This window comes from Ceratina calcarata, unplaced genomic scaffold, assembly GCF_001652005.2.
Source record: "Ceratina calcarata isolate Rehan_Ccalc_2016 unplaced genomic scaffold, ASM165200v1 scaffold419.2, whole genome shotgun sequence".
Taxonomy (NCBI): domain Eukaryota; kingdom Metazoa; phylum Arthropoda; class Insecta; order Hymenoptera; family Apidae; genus Ceratina; species Ceratina calcarata.
In genome coordinates, this window is record NW_017165508.1 from 12,393 (window position 1) to 33,186 (window position 20,794).

At 40.1% G+C, this 20,794-nt stretch overlaps 2 protein-coding genes across 3 annotated transcripts in view; one reads left to right on the forward strand and one right to left on the reverse strand.

Moving 5' to 3' along the window:
• Positions 1–4,743: 4,743 nt before the first annotated feature.
• Lim3 (Lim3 homeobox protein) lies at positions 4,744–15,743 on the forward strand. The gene is made up of 7 exons (XM_018027293.2): positions 4,744–5,565; positions 6,663–6,837; positions 8,052–8,254; positions 8,489–8,681; positions 11,076–11,242; positions 12,326–12,541; positions 13,019–15,743. The coding sequence occupies exons 1-7, from the start codon at positions 5,310–5,312 to the stop codon at positions 13,198–13,200; spliced, it is 1,392 nt and encodes a 463-aa protein (XP_017882782.1). The 5' UTR covers positions 4,744–5,309; the 3' UTR covers positions 13,201–15,743.
• A 397-nt stretch (positions 15,744–16,140) lies between these two features.
• The window catches only part of cnn (phosphodiesterase 4D interacting protein centrosomin), a 29,631-nt gene continuing 24,977 nt past the window's right edge, over positions 16,141–20,794 (reverse strand). For both annotated transcript variants that reach the window (XM_018027291.2, XM_018027292.2), the window contains 7 exons: positions 20,132–20,239; positions 18,351–19,595; positions 17,980–18,267; positions 17,675–17,899; positions 17,385–17,588; positions 17,069–17,300; positions 16,141–16,973 (listed from right to left, as the gene is read on the reverse strand). In XM_018027291.2, the coding sequence (XP_017882780.1) occupies positions 16,762–16,973; positions 17,069–17,300; positions 17,385–17,588; positions 17,675–17,899; positions 17,980–18,267; positions 18,351–19,595; positions 20,132–20,239 (2,514 nt within the window). In that variant the 3' untranslated portion in view covers positions 16,141–16,761. The remainder of the gene's footprint in view (positions 16,974–17,068; positions 17,301–17,384; positions 17,589–17,674; positions 17,900–17,979; positions 18,268–18,350; positions 19,596–20,131; positions 20,240–20,794) is intronic.

The following is a 20,794-nucleotide window of genomic DNA, read 5'->3' on the forward strand; positions in this document are numbered from 1 at the left end:
CTTCTGATCTATTATAGTTTAAGTATGCTTGATCCTTTTTTTATACGCTGAAAGAGTACCGAGAAAATGAAAATCGTATAAAAAAAAGCACACAAATCCTGATTAACAGAAGTGTGAATAAATCATGTTAATGAGAACCACGTAACTCCAACTTATCGTATACAAAAAAAAAAGAGGTGTGTATGATAATTTCTTTGGAGTATAAAATAATATGAACCTCGGCATGAAAACAACGATAGTTACCGCGAGCACTCTGTTGCCCCAGAAAAAAACAGGACTAACAAGAAAAAAAAAGCATGTCAGCATCGAGGCTGAAACGGAAAAAAAGAAAGAAGAGAGTCATCATCCCCGGAGGGATTGAAGATAGCAGAAGCGCCGATAATGATTCGAATCCGACCCTCATCCCCTGACCTTTCTCTGGCAGAAGCCAGCATAGCACCGGCTGATATTTACGATATCCTTCCTCGAAGGAAGCGAAATGAAAAAGAGGAATGTCATCGTTTGTCGGGTCAAGTGTGCACCGCTGCGCTAGGGGATGCGTGCGTTACGGACTCGCGTTGCACCCTGCTTCACCCACCTAGGTCTCCCCCTATTTTTTCCGTCCCAGCCCCGATGGTCGTTAGTCTTGCCACGAGCCAGCACAGTAGGAAGCCGTGGGCGAGTGAACCACCACCCTCGAGGATAGGCCGCGATAAACCCTCGTCCGCTGAAGCTTTTTACGGTGACGAACGACTCCTGGAGGCGTGTCGACATGTGCAACGGAACCGACGAAGGGTGGGTTTCGCGTGATCGAAGCCCGAGGAGGACGCCCACGGAAATCACAGGGTCGCGCAATCGCAGAGACACCCTCTTATAATAGACCTTCGCGATGGAAAGGAACAAGGCTCGTATCGGTTATATCGGCGACCACCGGCGCCGATCTCTCAATTCGTGGACATTTAAGTTGTCGAGGTGTTCGACAGTAACTGCAAACGACACGTGTACTAGAATATACTAATGACAGTATTACAAATTATATCTATCGCATGCACTGTCATTAAAGCACGTGTTGAAACAAGAGACAAATCAAATCATTCTTACAATTTCCAATAAATGTTAGATAAGTCATGTAACTACCCTAGTCCCTTTATCGACAATGATGTACATTTGAATAGCTTCGAGTAGTCCTGTAGCGTAGCAATACCACTACAATGTTTTCTTTTTAATAGAACCGTTTTAATCTCTAATTAAATAATTTTGATTCTTGCTTAGCCAAGTCCAAATAAAAAACCCAACGTTAATTGCTAATTGTTCAATTGAATTAAATATTTAATCACTTATCTGCAATCCTGATGCTAGCATAGTGCATTGTTTGATCTCCATTATAGCGTAGAATAGTATGACCGAATACATTACACCGTGATTTGAAATGGCTTGCATTTTAACAGAACTACTTTAAATTTCCAAGCACGTACAGATATTCAAATCGTTTCATTGAACATCGAACAGACATTTACTGAAAATCGCACAAAATATGTTCAATAATCGTAAACGCATTTATTTGAAATCAAGACGAGCTTATGGCCGTGCAACCAAGAATTTACCCAATCGCGTTTGTGATCACGTTGCCGTACTATAATAATCGGCGATCGATTCCGCCTACCCGCACGTCGGCAAGAAGAATGTACAATTTTCCACCTGACACGGACGGGGCCGACGTCAACAGATGGTTCGCTACTTTGCATGCATGACGACGCGTCGGTCATGCCCATAAAATCATTTATACGCGCGCGTTCTCCCGTCCTATAGCGATCGAAACGAATAAAAATGATTCCGCGCGCGAGCGATTTGGCAGCCGCACGGTATGGCGTACTTTTTCAGCGGTAAATAACGCTTGTTAGTTACGCGCCATTGCGCCTTCTGGCTGGCTTTCATCGATACTGGTGCACCACGTTTCCTTGCCGGTGATAAATTAGGAATAGTGCATGCACTCAGATTTAGCGGTCGAATGTATACGTTGGTTATACAGTGTGTTCAGCTACTGGGCAAAATTTTAAGGTCTGATAAAAGCCAAAATAGGGCGAAAATCAAGAATAAAAGAATTGCGTCCAAGGCTTCATTTTCTAGTTATCATCGATTAAAAATTGCAGCTAACATACATATGATCCTATTTTATTTTGCCTTTTACAATCACTTTTTGCAATTCTGCCCTCCAGCTGCCGAACAGCCTATGGGCATTACTTCAGAATGTAGGTATAATGTTTGGTAATAAAAATCGAAGATGGCAAATCAGTGAGATTTTTCTCCTTACTACCCAAAAAGGGACAAGCTATAGACATAAGGACAAAGCGAAGGATACTAACTACCCTGTGCGACCGAGAAAAACAAAAAAAAAGAGAAATATGTATTATAAGCGTGCCGTTTGATGGTGGTAGACGCATCTATACGTCTACTTATACGCCGACCTATACCCCTGGTCGAGTTATTCGGTTCGCCGTAGATGGGCGCGCGCTTGTGCTCGCCAGCCAGGGATGAGAAAAAGAGTATACACGACTGATCTCAACTAAGATTATAAAATGGCGACCCTCACCCCCCCACGACTTGCCTGTTCTTAATTTCGGTCGAATCCTTTTGTCCTCTCTCCTACCTTCAGCCTGCTTTCTCCGCCGCCGCCGCCACCGCCGCCGCTGCGTCGTCGTGCCGTTCCCTTCTTCTCTCCTAGCGTTTTTTCCTTACTTTTTCGCAACCCACGCCCAGCCCGCCCACTTTCTTCTTTGCTTTTCCGCGGCGCTTGCTTTCGCAATCGGCACAGCGGCTCTCTTCGAGATGTTGCCAAAGGAACTCGAGACGAAGAGAGGCCGAGGAGGCGAATTCTTTTACGTGACGATTCTGATGAATAGAGGAACCGTGGCCAGTGTTGCTGTGCAGATGGATATCCGTGGGTACGTTGCCGGATGATCGTCGCTGGAATGCAGAAAATGCCACTGCAACCCGGATGGAGGCGACTGTTTGTCGTTCCTCTCACGAATTGAAGGAGCCTTGCTTCTTTTTTTGATTAATATGGATCTTGGATCTTTGCTGAATTAATGTTCTTGTTTAAGCGTGCAGGGAATATCGGCAGAACGTGGAAAATATCTGAATTGTACAGGGTGTCCCTAAAATCTGGACATATAGGAAATCTCATTAAATATAATTACTTTTATTCCACAGATTAAATACGTAGCAATAGCACAGCTGATAAAATTGACGATAATGTGAATTTAGTACATAGAATACACGTAAGTTTGGCAAAACGCATCAACCCTTGCATCGCGCATGATGGAAATCATGTTGAAGACTTTATTTAATATCCCAATTGAGTAAAAGGTATTTATTCAAAATATGAATTTTTGCCTATGTGTTCAGACTTTAGGGACAATCTGTAATTAAGAACAATCTATTTTAGAAGCTTCGTAAAATTTGCTGGGGAATACACATTTATAAGAATATTTCTACGTTAGGTAGAAATCTCAGAGAATCAAGAGAAAATTCGTTTCAATGTTTAGTTTAAAGTACATTCAAGAGCGCTCTAGTCGTTATTTTATTCAGAACAGTCTCTCTGTGGTATAAAATTACTTAAAATCCAAAGCATAATGAATACGATTTTTGCTTCACTTATTTTATTAAATAATCAGCATAATCTCACTAGCTTGCCCTAGAATGTACCTCAAACCAAACATTGAAACTAATTTTGCCTCGATTCTCTAAGAAATAAGAATGTAGAGTCAAATACCGGAAAATAATTAATAAGGAATTATGGTATAATAATTTGTGTCTTAAATAATTGCTCTCGTTTACCACCAGATATTCGCAAATAAAAAATTAGAAAAATACATAGTAAATGGCCTTTTTATAAGAAATGGTACCACAAAAGTTCCTCCTGATCTGTTTATAATATCCAATAGTTAGAAATGTTAATAACAACTTATTAGCAGCAGCTAGGTAGCATTTTCTCTTGCAACAGATCATTTGAGGACTACTCTTCACAGTAGGATGTGAAAACAGGAAATAAGAAGGACAACTCCACAGAGTTATAAATCCTGATTAGAAAAATCATATGACCTTTCCTTCCAGTTCAAAAATCCTTCTCAGGCAAAGTAAAAATTCTATTTACATATCTTATTGTGACCACTCTTGAAATGAGTATCACAAAAGAATGTTAGTGATAACGATCATTCACTCACACAACACTCTGCAAGCATCAGTTCATCTCGATCAGTTTAGTGGGTAACACTGACATTCAGCCTTATCGCGCCCGTATCGAAGTCAACCCCTTAACTATAGATTACTATGTACGATTATCTGATAAATCGTTTTATTAAAGAATATTTCTGAATCGTTCTAACGTTCAGTACATTGCCTCTACTATTTTGTATCTTCTCGTAATTTGGCAGAATCATGAATGCTCGCACATGGCTAGGCAAGGGTTGCAGTATTCTGGAAGTTTCATTTTCGTCCTTGCAACGCATAGCCACGATGTCAACAGCGCATCAACGGCACCCCGAACCGGAGTTTCGCTCGCTCGAGAGATGCTCCCTGCTACGTTCCCTCGCCATATTGGAGGCGGTCGCCTCTGGTTCCACTCGGCGGCAAACCGTCAGATGCGTGGGTGCGAACCGCACCCAATGCTCGTGACCCATGCCCCTCTATAAAACCGCCACACCCACGAATGTCACGTGCGCACGAGCAGCTGCAACATCGTTCGAACAGTCATTCACGTACCCTCGTACCGACCGCTTCGGTTTCCCTGCGACGATCCTTTCCATCCGTCGACGATTGGTACCTGTCAGTGTCTCGTAATCTGTGACGACCTTAGTTCAACGGACTGATAACATTAACAGTCTATCGTGCGCGGTTATCTTGTTCCGTATCATCGAGGTCGAATATTCAGTGATTTCTAATCAAATGGTGCATGAGTTGACATCAAACTATCTAATAAACGAGCATTATTCTGGCTCGAAAAAGACCGGAAGAAGAATTAAAAAACTAACTAGATCTGCACTTGGAATTATTAGTAGGAAAGATCGTTCGATTGAGAAACAGTGGAATTTGACAACTACTAGCCGCTGCATTTTATTAAAATAAATTGCAAGCAAAACTACAATTGGTTCCTAACAATAATCACACGTCGATACAATCTTAAACAGAACTTTGAGGACAGTAGTTTAAAATTACAGTGTGGTATTTTAGCTGTTCTTAAAATACGAAATTAACAAGTTCCTTGACGTTTATAAATACAAATGTATAAAGTGATTAATCAGTGAAACGTGTTAGATTTGAAACGCGTGAATATGACTATGATAAGCTTGGAGATGTTGGGCCGGGAGGCACTGCCTCTGGAAGGGATGTATCGGCGCGCTCGTCAGGACGTCTTGACGCCGCCACATGACAGCCCGGAGTCCCGTAACGTCCGACGGAACGTCAGTAACGTCGGGAACGCTGCCGACGTCGCCAACTTTGACGACTCTCGTCGCCACGAGATGCACCCGCTCGATCAACCGGCCGTGGACCTTGGTTTGCCGGTTACTCTTCCTGAAATTCTCTACTGTAAGTGAGTTTAATCTGACGAATCGTGGAAAAGTGAATGCTGGTATAAAGTGTCCAAGCTGTGATAAATAAAGTGTAACCAAAAAAAAGAAGAGGTTTTGCGGATGGATTTATTGTACTGAAATGTACGATGTCTGTGATTTAATGTGTGTATTGAGCCAGGGGGTAAAATTTCTGATTCCTTTGGAAAGAGCTTAAATAATTATAATATAATTATATATATAAAGAATGGTCGATGATTAGTATTTCATGCCTGTCGGCCTTGAAAGGGGTGGTAAATTTGGTGATAACACGTTTATAATTATACTTATATGTTCTATCTATAATAATTGTCTCTACATATAATATTATAATACTCGGTTGATAATTACTATTATAATTATTAGACTGCGGATTCTTGTGCAAAGTATTCATTAAATGCCTGATTTGGGGGAAAATTAGGTATTATACGAGAACTTAGGGTGTGAGGAAGTTCAGTTTTGAATCAACAGATAGAAGAGACTTTTCATCATGTAAATCACTTTTTCGTACTTTTTAATAATTGTAAATAATTGTTGAGGTTTGAAAAAGAGCTGACGCGAATAATTTACACGTACTATTTTTGTATGTACATGAAAATCCCTTTGGCCAGCAGGTATTTGCTAAACGAGATTGGATTCTAGACATTTCTGATAAAGAAACCATCTACAGAAATGAATAGTACCTCATTTTTTCTGAAAATCATGCATTTTTGCAAAAAGTGCTAGTTTTCGGAACGTAATTCTGCTTCCGGATTTATTCTTGAGAAACTCTATGAAAATCATATAATGAACATTGTAAAAAGTAAATAAAGCTTTCTTCTTGGACTAAGTATGTCTAAGGAAGTTGTGACTCAGGGTTGCAAGTTTGTAAAATTAATTTTAAGAGGATGTATACATTTCTATTGTATAAGTCACGATACTTATTGTACAAACTACATTGCGATTTTATAATTAAAGTACTCTCTCCCCTACTTGAAGTCTAAAGGTCTTATTAATAACGTAGCTGTTTTTCATTTCGCAAATATGGAGCTTCTATGTTCTGTTCCTATTTCATATCCCGCTATTGAAATGTTGCAGCTTCGATACCAAAGTGCGGAGGCTGCCAGGAAGCGATTTTGGACAAATACGTTCTGAGGGTACTCGAAAGGTGTTGGCACGCGAGGTGTCTCACGTGCCGGGACTGCGGTGCACGATTGACTGACAAATGTTTCGCGAGGAACGGCCACGTCTTCTGCAAGGACGACTTCTTCAAGTAAGTACCAACAAATTATTTTCATCGCTAAAAAATTCGAGCTCTAAAATTTTTTTAAACAAACACGAGACTATAAAACAGAATAGTAATTCATTGTACATATGTTACGAGCTTCTTCTCATCTATTTAATACGTCTTACTTCGCTACTGCGCGCGAGACTTTGTACAGTCAATACTTTATTACGTAAGCGAGATGACAAGTAGTATAAATATGATTTTTCTACAAGATATCTGTATATAGATAGCGCAAGAAAGCATAAAGCGCTTATCGTTCGCTATTTGTCGCTCAGTGAAACGTTTACCTGGACGACCGGAAGTTCGCATTGCTCGCGGCGAATAATGGAGAAGCAAACGCGGTAGCGCGGTAGAGGGAAAAAAGTTAGATCAAACGAGAATCGTATGTCCAGACGGTGGTATCGATTGTGTCAGGGAAGCGTGCCTTTTCTCATCTACCCACACCTCTACGAGAATGAGACGCCATTTTTCTTCTCCTGCGAGTCGAATCGAAGGAACTTACTCTTCTTCCCCTTCGACCTACCCTCCTCTATGTACGGGGTGTCTCGGATATAGGAGGCCATCTAAATATCTTTTCTGTTTTTTATGTCGTAGAATGATTTCATAGCGTGATTTCAATGATTCCGAAAGAGACATGATCAGAAATTCAATATATTAAGAGACTATTTAACTGAGGTTTGGATAGGAGAAAAAATGGGGTTTCGCAAAATGAATATTCATATAAATTCCTTTTGAATTGAAAAAAAAGATTATTTATTGCGATCTCAATGAGATCAATCACCGTATTCAGTCACAATTAAATTCCATTTTGATTATGCGCTAATCACACTCCCTAGGTTCCTATCCTTAGCAATCAGGTTCCTACCCTTAGCAATCGGAGTTTTCAGGAGAGCTAGAAAACTCGCCTTCGCAAACAATAAAAAGTTCGAGTTCGTTGAAGGATTTATACGCGGAGTGGCTAATTCAGAATTAAATTTTTCAATTAATCTCAGAAGCGTTTCTACTTTCTTGCGGTATCTCTGAAAATTTGAAAGAAATAGAAAACAATATCAACTATCAACAAATGTTTACCGCAATTTTACGTTCTCCATTATTCAATGCACTTTTCTCCAAGACAGTGTCACTGCGATACGGCGACTTGTTGCTGTCATTAACACGCGAACGTAATGTGAAAATGTTGTATGTTGTTGGTATGGCAGGCGGTTCGGGACAAAATGCGCGGGCTGCGGCCAAGGATTGGCGCCGTCGCAGGTCGTGCGCAGGGCGCAAGAATTGGTCTACCATTTAACTTGTTTCTCGTGCGCCCTTTGTTCCCGGCAGCTGGACACCGGCGACGAGTTCTACCTCATGGAGGACAGGAAGCTCGTTTGCAAACCTGACTATGAGCAGGCGAAAGCGAAAGGTAATAAGGGTTCAAATTATAATTACAAGTATCATTTTCGTATAGCATCAGCATTATTATTAAAGATTTGCGATTGACAAAATTATACTATTTGATAACATCAATAATGTCAATTAGACTGCTGACTTTTATACGTCCTATAGTGTCAATTTATCTGCTGACTCTTTTACATACTAATTAGCGAAGTTGCGCAAATCTTGAAAATACGAAATGTGTTCATTCTGTGGATTACAGAATTAGCGGACGGTGGGAGCATAGATGGTGACCAACCGAACAAAAGGCCAAGGACAACAATCACGGCGAAGCAACTAGAAACATTGAAATTAGCGTACAATACCAGCCCAAAGCCAGCGAGACACGTGCGAGAGCAACTATCTCAGGATACAGGGCTCGACATGCGTGTCGTTCAAGTCTGGTTCCAAAATAGGTAAGTTTATTTCAACAGAAGCAGATTTAATTAGTCCGTCGTTTAATATCTTCTTTTTTTGATTATGCGCTAATCACACTCCCTAGGTTCCTATCCTTAGCAATCAGGTTCCTACCCTTAGCAATCGGAGTTTTCAGGAGAGCTAGAAAACTCGCCTTCGCAAACAATAAAAAGTTCGAGTTCGTTGAAGGATTTATACGCGGAGTGGCTAATTCAGAATTAAATTTTTCAATTAATCTCAGAAGCGTTTCTACTTTCTTGCGGTATCTCTGAAAATTTGAAAGAAATAGAAAACAATATCAACTATCAACAAATGTTTACCGCAATTTTACGTTCTCCATTATTCAATGCACTTTTCTCCAAGACAGTGTCACTGCGATACGGCGACTTGTTGCTGTCATTAACACGCGAACGTAATGTGAAAATGTTGTATGTTGTTGGTATGGCAGGCGGTTCGGGACAAAATGCGCGGGCTGCGGCCAAGGATTGGCGCCGTCGCAGGTCGTGCGCAGGGCGCAAGAATTGGTCTACCATTTAACTTGTTTCTCGTGCGCCCTTTGTTCCCGGCAGCTGGACACCGGCGACGAGTTCTACCTCATGGAGGACAGGAAGCTCGTTTGCAAACCTGACTATGAGCAGGCGAAAGCGAAAGGTAATAAGGGTTCAAATTATAATTACAAGTATCATTTTCGTATAGCATCAGCATTATTATTAAAGATTTGCGATTGACAAAATTATACTATTTGATAACATCAATAATGTCAATTAGACTGCTGACTTTTATACGTCCTATAGTGTCAATTTATCTGCTGACTCTTTTACATACTAATTAGCGAAGTTGCGCAAATCTTGAAAATACGAAATGTGTTCATTCTGTGGATTACAGAATTAGCGGACGGTGGGAGCATAGATGGTGACCAACCGAACAAAAGGCCAAGGACAACAATCACGGCGAAGCAACTAGAAACATTGAAATTAGCGTACAATACCAGCCCAAAGCCAGCGAGACACGTGCGAGAGCAACTATCTCAGGATACAGGGCTCGACATGCGTGTCGTTCAAGTCTGGTTCCAAAATAGGTAAGTTTATTTCAACAGAAGCAGATTTAATTAGTCCGTCGTTTAATATCTTCTTTTCCCGTGCCACAATACTCGGAGAACCTGAAAATCCTCTGGAGTACCAGAGATAGAAGAAATTCCACGTATGCCAGAAATGTTAATCAATAAATTAAATCATTATTTAAATTTTTAGAATCGAACGTATGTAAATGCAATAATGAATTGTATAATGGATTAGATACTATATGAAATTTGTTTTATCGTGCTCTCATGTCAAGTCGACGATATGAAAAGAGAGATGCAAGATAATGTTCTACTTCACTTTCATAATTTTATAAAAGAGAATTATAATAGCACACTTGTTGACGTTTGTATGAAATTATAGAATATTTCCATTTTATAGTACATTTAAGAATATCTTCATAAATAGTATGCACAGTCAACACGTCACAAGTTATTAACGTATAATCTAAGTCTACTTAATTATCAATTAAATTATTAATATTTAAATTCTACTGTAGAATGTAACATATGTTAATGCACTAATGAATTGAATACCATATGTTTACTTTATCATAATCTCAAGTCAAGTCTACGATATGAAAAGAAAGTTGCAAGATAATATTCTACTTCATGATTTTATACTTTGTAACAGAAGTTGGCGCTTAAATGTAGAAATTCTACAATATTTCCTTTTAAAAATATTATTACAAATAGTGTATACTATGCACGGCCTTGATTCGAATTGAAAAGCTTGACAGTTTCGCAACTCGATATCGAACATAGTATAAATCATGATATAGCTACAATGTAACAATTTATTTTAAAGTATTGCTTTATCAGTTCTGTTAGCGTACAGTCTATAATCTTTGGACTTTATGTGAAAAGCATGCACTTTGAGAATGTCCAGACAAAGTATACCGTTATCGCTCCTTTTTATTATCGACGAACATAGCTATCGATAAAATAATCGTAATTATTAGAAAAGTTCACACGTGCAAAATTTTTTGATTCTACACCACTTCTCACAAAGCCGTTCTACGAAACTGAAGAGACTTCCACCTATGATTCTTCGTGTACAGTCTGCGTGTTCGATAGATAAAATTGTTACATTGACGTAAGGATCTTATCTGAAAGTCGTCGACGCCAAATCGAAAGGGTTAAATATAATTTAGTACATAGTGCAGAGAGTGATTACGTACATACTATATCTATGTATATGTATATCCGACAAGCTCACTCAGTATGTCATAATCGATGATTAATAACAGAACGTTGATCATTGAAAGAATATTTGAGACAATATTAATTCCTTCTTTATTTCGTTTGTCCTCAGGAGAGCAAAAGAGAAGAGACTGAAAAAAGATGCGGGTAGAACTAGATGGTCCCAATATTTTCGAAGTATGAAGGGGACTGGGGCTGGTGGACATTCACCAAGGCATGATAAACTCCTTGACAAAGACGAACTTAAAGTCGACTTAGACTCCACCTTCAGTCATCATGGTATGTAACACTAACAATAAATACTTTACTTAGCACGTTTAGTTGAGATGATAAAATAAACACAGTTAATTTCGATTAAAAAACAAATTTTAATGCAGTATCAAAACTAACTGCAACAGAGCTACGTAATTACAAAATATAATTCGTTTCCGGTTGTGTATTTTCCACTGCGGGATGGTATTGATGTTTTTCTGTACGAGATAAAATTCTTTGTGGCTCCGTATGGCCAAAAAATTGTGCTGCGTTATTAGAAACAGGCATTGAAAAGCGACCAATAACGCGTTATTTGTACTTCCAATATCGCGAAATGTACGCAGCTTCCCCTCTGTATGCACAAGCATTCCCTTCGATTCGCGAAACGAGAAAATGTTAAAAGCAGCGGCGCGGTATCGGCAAACGCGTCCATATAACGAGAGATATCATTATTAAAAACCAACATTTGCCGTCCTTTAATATTAAAAGAGAACTCCGAGTGAATCCCAACGTTAGGAGAAAATAAAATTATTTTTAATTCGCGAGAATCACGTTACGTCTTGTTAATATTAATACGAAAGAGCGGGTATGAATATTTTGCGAAATATACTTTAAACAGATTTGTCAGTTTTTGTGAAAAATTAAATAATCCTAGTTAGTGTGGGAAGATCGTTCTTCGCCTCTATTGTTTTCTCTTTAATGTTGGTTACACGTAAGCTTTCGTGTGCTGGAGCGTTTAGCAGAGGGGAAGACGATCTCGTCAATTATTCAGCAGCCCGTGGAGGCTAACTGCTAGTTCACCGTGTCCGAGATTTCAGGAAGATTGCGGACCATCCTGGAATTTATGCCTATCGTTAACCACGCGCGCCATAAACTCATGTAAACTTCAGCTATTGTTTAAATTTTAAACGACTTCGTTATCCAGTGTCTTCCCTCCGGCTAACGGACATGTCACGCAGTTGTTTCGGTCGCACGTACATCGATTATATCGCTATAACGTGAAAACTTTCTTAGCTCTGTTATTATCCTGCAGTAATTGTTTAATTTACTATCCCTGTTAGAAAATATTATAAGTAAGGCGAAACATAATGAAGAAATATTTGCACTCAGATTTGAGTAACGACAGTTACGGCACGGTGGTGAACATGGGATTAGAGGGTGAAGGTGCGAGTCCAGGTGGGGGTGGAAATGGGACAGGCGGAGGCCCTCCACGTGGTTATTTGGGTGCAACGACTCCCCCTTATCTTTCAACGTCCAGATCGCCGTCCTTACCACCTCAATTCCCGTATCCACCGGATACTGGCCTTTCCGTTTACACCACCCTCGGTAAGCAAACATTTAATTAGCCATTGTCATTCAGATTTAAGCTTTTGTTGCAGGCTCGTAATCTCATCTATAACAATAGTTGCCTATAACTTTTTTATAGTTCCTCAAAACCTCTAGTGACATAGTGTGTTATTATTATAACATCTAATAATTAGGCGAATTTTTATGCAAAATAGCAAATTCATAGTGGTCGGTTAAAAAACTGCATTTCAGATTGCAGTTTCCTCTGCAATGTTTTTTATATTTTTTATAATATTATACCTGCAACGTCCATACTTGCAGCACTCAATTCTTTCATAAATGCGTAAAATTTATTTATGTACTAATAACTATTCAACTGTAAATGCTTACTTGTTGTTCTTATTTAAAGGCTCATACAAACATAAGCGTTTTACAGAAATGAACACGAGCGAAGCTATAATTGGTTCCCAGACAAACAGAACTGGAATCGGAACAATTCGGAAATGAATGTTGCAGGAGGCGGAAGCGGCATGGTACCAGGACCAGCGTCAGATTTGAGCAACGAATCGAGCGGCGGCGGTGGAGGCGGCGGAGGCGGCGGCGGAGGTGGTTACCCGGACTTTCCGCCCTCGCCCGATTCATGGCTCGGTGAACCACCACCTCCGCACGCTCACCACCATTCCCACTACGCCACATAACCCGGCAAATTGACGCGTTGCCAAGCACCGTTCGTAAGAACGGATCGGCGCAAGGCGTTCACCTGACGTCCCCATCCCGATGAGACCGGGACTCGGTTGTAAGCTTAAGCTCTTCGTCGGACCAGACTGTCCTACTTCGTCGATCGTCGTCGAACTGGAGAGGATCATTTTGTGTATGTGTTTACGTGTACATCGCCAACGGATCCATCCGCGAACGGAACTCGATCGAACACTGACGATCGAGCACCGTCTCGAACCAGAAAGAAAAGATAGAGCGAAAGAGAGAAAGAGAGAGAGAGAGAGAGAGAGTCATTCCACACTGTACTCTGCACCGTCCCAGCGGGTTTCCCATCATCGGAATGATGCCATACGGCGCTGTCGTATAAACGTTACATTTATAGCGCACGTACGATAACGCATTCGATAGGTATGATTAATCTAAATATATTTATGTACAAGTTCCTCATTTTTCCCGATACTATGGAGTTTTATTGTCGAGTAAAGAAACAAAAATCTAGAGGGTAGTTCGTAGGCGTGTCGCGAGACTGTCGGTGTTCACTCGGCCCGGCGTGATCCCGGAAGGACGATCGTTCTCGTAAACAGATTCGCCTTCGAATTCTAATTACAAATCGTTATCATGGTAGGTACTGGTTAAGATCGAAGAACGAAATTGCGGTCGTCCTTCGTGGAATGTATCGTCTCGCTCGTGAGCATCGCAGGACACGTTTCTGTGGTACTCCGCGCTTATGTGACCCTAGAACTTTCAGGTGTCACTCATTGTAAATAGTTCAGATTAGATTTTATCGTAACTGCAGTAAGGAAGGGTAAAAGAGTGATAGGGAACTAAGAAATGGCGAGAGGATTGGCGTACAGCGATCTCTACAGGAGCGACGCCGTCCGCGAAAATGAAATTCGAAAACAGGATCGAACTCTGAAGCACCGATTAAATTCTTCCGAAATCAATACTTGATAGATTGACATTCTTCCTGAACGCGGTTTTACTGACTTTGATTTGATTATTTTTTATTCGAGACGTAACATCGAATTGTACAAGACCGGTTGATTAAGCACTGTAAACATTCTTTTTACGCACTCCACTTTCCCCCGTTAATGAATATTGAATACGCCGCGCGTATTTTCGAAACGTTTTACATAAAGTCGAGTCAGTGTGATTTGTCGATATGCAGCGGTGAATCATTCGATTTTCGAGACAAATTTCTGTGTGACCAGAATATGCAACTTCAACTGTACACGTATTTAAATTTGTTCCGCGAGTAAGGAGGAATATTCACGAAGTGGCTCGAGGATATTTTGTTTCAACGATGATGCCATTGTCGCACGAAAGTAAGTCCTTTTTCCCCATTGTTACCATTGTAACCTCTAAATTGTTATTAAATGATCGCGACTCGGTTCCGCCGGCTTGCGCGAGATCGAACAAACATGGCCTCGTTGAATCGAACGCCGGGTCGATGATTTACCTTGTGCATGTTTGTTCATCGTTGGTGAAACCGAGCATCAGTGGATTATACCTTTGACGTGGTCCGCGGCACGTTTTGTCGATTCGCAACATCGGAAAGTGAGTATTTTGATCAATCGATCCGATTTGAACGAACGTTTATCCGCACTATTAACGCTTTACGGACGGGGCTGTAAATTTACTTACTGTTAGGTGAAACTTTTCTAAACGCGAAAGGTAACCATCGTTGTTTCTTTCGTACGTCGCACTATCGTGTATTTAAATGCACAATTTGATGAGCGACCACATCGATTGCTGCTCCTTTTTTAAACGCAACGACGTTCGTCGCTGTCTCTCTGTCCGTAAGGTGTTAACCTGATCTTTAAATAATCAAAGTCATTACGATGTCAATTGTACCCTCGTCTCAACACATAGGTAGTGTGCGCGGTTATGTATAAATTGTATATGTCCACACGAGATACATATTCGCGAAAGCATGCCTAGATTTATAGATAACCGATAATCAAAAACGACGGATTCAATTGATCGGCGGTAGCCTCATAACTTCGTTCGCGTGCGAAATAATACGAGGCATACACGTTTACGTTTAAGTATCATGTATGAGCAGCAAGGAAACATGACTCGCTGAAGAAGCTTCCATTCGTTTTCCGATTACCCTGTGTCTGCCTTGTATTATTCGAGGGGCATAGTAATTTGAGACACGTGTAGCGCGTATCACGCGACAAGGATCGAGACAGAAGGAAAATTATATCACTGTAGAATTGTATATACGTCATCTCCGATCGTTTTACCCGCGAGAATTCCATGAAACGAAGTAAAAAAAAAAGGGAGAGAAGGGAACAGAAAGAAGTTATGATAAGTTCTCGTCGGATATGAGAATTGAACGTTGTACAGTTACGAAGGTCGAACACATGCTCCTGGTCGACTTCCGTAAAAAAAGGAAACAGGGCGAAGGAAAGATTCGCGTAACTAGCCCAGTTCATAACTTCATCGACACGAGTTACTACGGATCTTTATATTATTATCTAGTCATCGAGTGATAATAAAAATTCTATCGTAATCTATACCAAGCTGTACTTTGTTTCGAACTTTTTATGTTAATCCGCTATGATATTAATTTTACACGAATTTTTTCTTTTGTAAACGTGGTGAAACAATCTACATTCGCCTGAAACATGCATGTAATAAGTCTATTTTACGGATTACTCCGTATGGACATGGACTACTGATCGATGTTTTTATTACTACCTCTTATTGTTCTCTTGTTATGTATTATACATTTTGCATTTTATGTTTTGCAAAACGATGATCAGTCTTCGATATAATTATATTCTAATTATAAATGACAAAAGTCGGCTGCTGCTTTTATTTATTAAAATAGGATATACAAAAGATAGCACAATAAATGATTAGGAGATAGTAGGAAAGATGTTTCTTTCTTTTTTTAATTACGACACATTTTGTGAAATATCAATGGCACTTTATTTGCGAAGACTATGTACAGATGCTGTGTGATGATATTCTCGGTGTTTATATGTACACGCGCGCGAATTTCTGATCGTCGAGAGAACGAAGTACGATAAAATGGACAGTTTTCGATTCGATGACAAGGTTGCAATAACCTTTGGAGAGAAAGAGAGAGAGAGAGAGAGAAAATAAACAATCTACAAAAGAACTCTAATACACATACACAATTATGTACAAAATTCACATGTTCATCTCCGTTTCATTCAACGAAGCTTTCTTTCTTTTCATCTTTGTGTCTATATTAATTTCTTGCTCTCTTCGTACAATGTTTCGTGAGATGTATGAAAATACTTTTTGACAGTTTTTACAAGATGCAACAAGCGCCGCTGTCGGTTCATCATCAATTTGTAAAAATATAGCTTTTAGTTTATCAACAATTGTTCGAGATTTAAAATCAATCAAACAGCGTGTAAAAGACAGAAATATAGTAAAGAAGAGATTATAAAAATATAAATGATAATGTCAGCTTTTAAAAATCTGAAACGGACAGCAACTTTATATTTTGTTTCTCTTCCCCGTACACGATGGCATTCTGTTCGAGATTTCCATCAACACCATCAGTTGTCCAACGGTTCCTCATACGTCCTAGTTTTCTTCAATATACTCTTGGTGATCTGTAATTGTTTTGTTATCGCCTTCTCGACGTTCTTCTTGTTCTTATTCGACGCTGAAAGATGTTGGAACGTATCTTCCAATGCCCTTCTTGTTTTCATCAATCTTCTCTTTAACGTTTCGTTCTCCTGTTTCAAAGCTTCCACTTCATCGAGACCTGATAAAGCAACGAAGAAGTATTATAATACATTCTTATTTGGTAATATACATATGCACACACACACACACACATATAGATCCAAGTTGATTTACCTTCTATCGGCAACGGACTTTCGCTGTCGACCTCTCGAACTGGCCTATTACCATTGTTAGCATCTTCGTCGCTCAACAAATTAGTCATGGATTCAGTAATTTTCAAAGTATCTTTCAATGGCCTCAAAGTAGAAACAGCTGCATCACTCTCGATTCCTAAATCTGGCGAACAACTTGATTTACTGCGTCCACCGAGCGTTGAGTAACTTATTGGCACCCAGTACTGTAAATTCTGAAATCAATACATTTCAATGTAAATCTAAAAATTGTTTAAATATTACCAAAGAGATGTGCTGAAGAAAAAAGATTAACTAACATTGTATGCCTGATATTCTTGCATAATATCCTCGCAAGTTTGCTTCAGCAAAGTATCAGCTGGTATCGAGGAAACACCACTGGAACTTGGCGCTGAATCGCTTGCTTCGCAAATCGCAACATGCCTTCGAAGTTCTTTGTTCATCACCTCTAATTCCTGTAGCCTTGCTCTTTGCGACTCGTTGATTTGATTCAAATCTGATATCTACAAGAGTATTATACAAATATATTTATGAAACGTGACTTTAAATTTTAATATTACATTTCAATATCAAATGCCTGAGGTCTTACCTCTTTGTTGAATTTATCGTGCATGGAGCGAACAGTTATATCGCATCTGCTCTCCGTTTTCCTTATTTCTTGCTCCAAACGCAATTTATCATTCGTTAATTTCGTGTTCTCCACGAGGATTTGGCTGTGCGAAAGAGTCAGGTGGTCGAGCTCTTTCGTTAACGTCGATATGTTTGCTTTCGCGGCCTCGTTTTCGTCTTCCAGTTTCTTAATTCGCGTTCGCAACTGTAAACGAGAGAGCAAGCATTAAAAAAAAATAGGGAATCGTAAAAACTTAGTATACTAATTAAAAGATAGTTTGTTACCGTATCATTTTCTCTGTTGAGCGTTATTAGCATTTCAGCAGTTTTTCTTTCAGCGTCTTCCTTGTAATGCGCCAAGTCAGCCTTTTGCTTATTCATCTCCGTTGCCATGTTCTCTAAGTCGGCCAGTTTCTTCTCCAACTGCATTCTACGTGCACAGTTTTGTTTATTTTCTTTCTTCAACGCGTGGACTTCGTGTACTCTTCTATCTAAGGCTGATTGCAACCTCTCGCAGAATTTCTGCGATTTTTCCAGTTTAACAATCAACGGCGTTATTTTCTCGTCTAACGTCTGTAAATTACGAAAAACGATATGAGATTTTAAAAAAATATATCAAATGATTTAATAATGAAGTACAATTAAAATATGCTTACGCAATCGATGGAAATTTTAGCCGTCAACTCGTTTCTAAGGGCACTGAGCTCCGTGTACAGGAGAGCGTTCGTTTCCTTGATCTCCTGTATCTGATGATTAGCCTCAGAATCGTTCAGGTCGTTTTGATAAGTTTTATGATAAGGCACATATTCCAGCGAATCTTCGGAATCCGTGAACGTTTTAGTGTACTTGGAAAATCTGGCTCGGTTCAGAGATTTCTGTTGCGTCTCCTGTAGTCCGATTCTAGCCATCGAAACGGTTCTATCCGGTTCGGAGAACGCCTCCGAGTCGGATTGCGTGGACCCTTGATTTATCGCGCCGCCGAGCAGATTGTCAGACCGGCTCTTCTTCACCGAACTGTTCATAGATCTCGCGTTGATCTCGTCGGTCATAAACGCCAAGTCGTTCATCGAAATCCCTTCGAGCGCGTTTACGAAATCGTCGGACAGTATCTTCGAGCTCATCAGAACGTCGAACACGATCTTCCTGCGTTCGTTACCGATGGTGTCCGCGTAGTCCACGTTCTTCAGCATCTCCTTCATGAATTTCACCAAATCCTTCAAATGCGTGCGCAACAGCTCGCAGTACTTCTTAGCTTTTTCCGTTTGGTCATCACCATATCCATCAATCTCCGTCGCGATGTCTGGTTTCGAGACGAGCTTCAGCCACTTTAGGTAATCGACTTCCTTCTCGAGGTCATTTTTCTGCGCCACCAGCTTCTGTACATAGCCCGTCATCGTTTTTACGTCTATGGGCTCGTTCCCGTCGACGTAGTTCAGTTGGATCACCTCATTAGTAAACATCACCTTGATGCCAATGTCGTTCAGCTCTTTGATCAGGCTCGATAGCTGCGCGCTCGCGCTTTCTTGCATCACGTCCGACTTGTTTCGGCTCCTTTCGTGACAGTGAGAGGCAGCGGTCATGTGATTGTGCAGCTTCGCGATCTCCTTGTTTTTGCTCCACAGCTCCGTATTCACCAGCTTCTGCAGGTTCTGTGTCTTCACTTGCAACTCCTTCGACAGCTGCTCGATCTTACGATTCTTCTCTTCGATCTCCGCGTCACGATTCTGTATCTCACGGAGGAGGTCCTCCCGGCAAGTAGAATCCTCGACTTCGTTTTTCGCGGTTTCCTTCAATTCGTCCAGCTCCTTCATCTTGTCCTGGAGCTGCTCCTTTATTGTCTGCTTCTCGATTTCCAACACTTCTATTTTCTGTTCCCTCTCCTGAAGTCGCCCTTGCAGTTCCTATGGAAAAAAAATAATTCTCGGATTTAATAGAAGCAATTTACCATTTAAATGCAAATTAAACAATTCTTTATCGTTTTTATTATATAGTTGCAAGAAAAAGATTCTGTAGATTTGGCTTGAGCATGCAAATGATAGTTGCGTTCAACGAACTCAAAGGGAAAAACGGAGTCAGTGTAATGAGATCTAGCGTAGGCGCTGTACAGAGGGAAGTCCGAAGTACAGCTATACCGACTCCCACTTACTGTGGAAGTTGATTAATAATGATTAGAACTATCTCAATCGCTCCATTAAAAGGTGTCTGGATAAAATAACTAATTATCAAATGCAAAAGTAAAAATGAATTTTAACAGAAATTTTGAAATAAGAATATTATAAGAAATTATAGAAACAAAATATTTAGAAGTTTCTCTGATTAGTTTAAATAACCGAGTAATCACAGATTCAATTCCGGGAGTTCCTAAACAACGCGCTAATGAACGGACAATAGTTTTATAAGCTAGTTTCAAGCAGGGTCGTGGTATGAAGAGAATTACCTCCGATTCGACTTCAATCTGCTTCTCCAAGCGAGTCTTCTCAGCCTTGATGGCCTCTACTTGGTCTCGCAGATCGTTAATTTTGGCTTCCATTTCGTCGAATCGTTGCTGCACATATAAAGTATTGTTCACGTCAATAAAACTCGGAAACAAATCGGTTGGAACGATCGGTAAGCTTTATTTGCAAGAATAACTGCGATTACAGAAACATGGTAGACAAGGTACAAATGTTTGCATGCGATCGATCTGCATCGAAATCAGTGCGAGTAATTCGTTAAGCGAGAAAAGAAATTTCGTTATGTATCGTAGAGAAACCCGTGGTTGGATAATGGAGAGGGAAAATCAGGGCATTGTGCATGCTAATTTAACATCGTGCAGAGATCTTTTTGTCTTTGTTGACGATAAGGGTATTTAGATTTTCGGTTTCCTCGACCAACTGCGCGGGGAGACAAGGGTAACGATATCTGGCCCCTAAAAGGAAAGAAATAAATCTAATTTTTAACTATAATTTGTTAGACTTAGTTTTACCACCGCTCTGACGACTACTACTCGTAGCTTTAGTTTTCTCTAACTTCGAATTTATGCAAATTTATGAAAAAAGATCTTAATCTAAATTAGTTATTTTAGTTATGATTTAGAGATGAAATCAAAAAGTCGTGCATT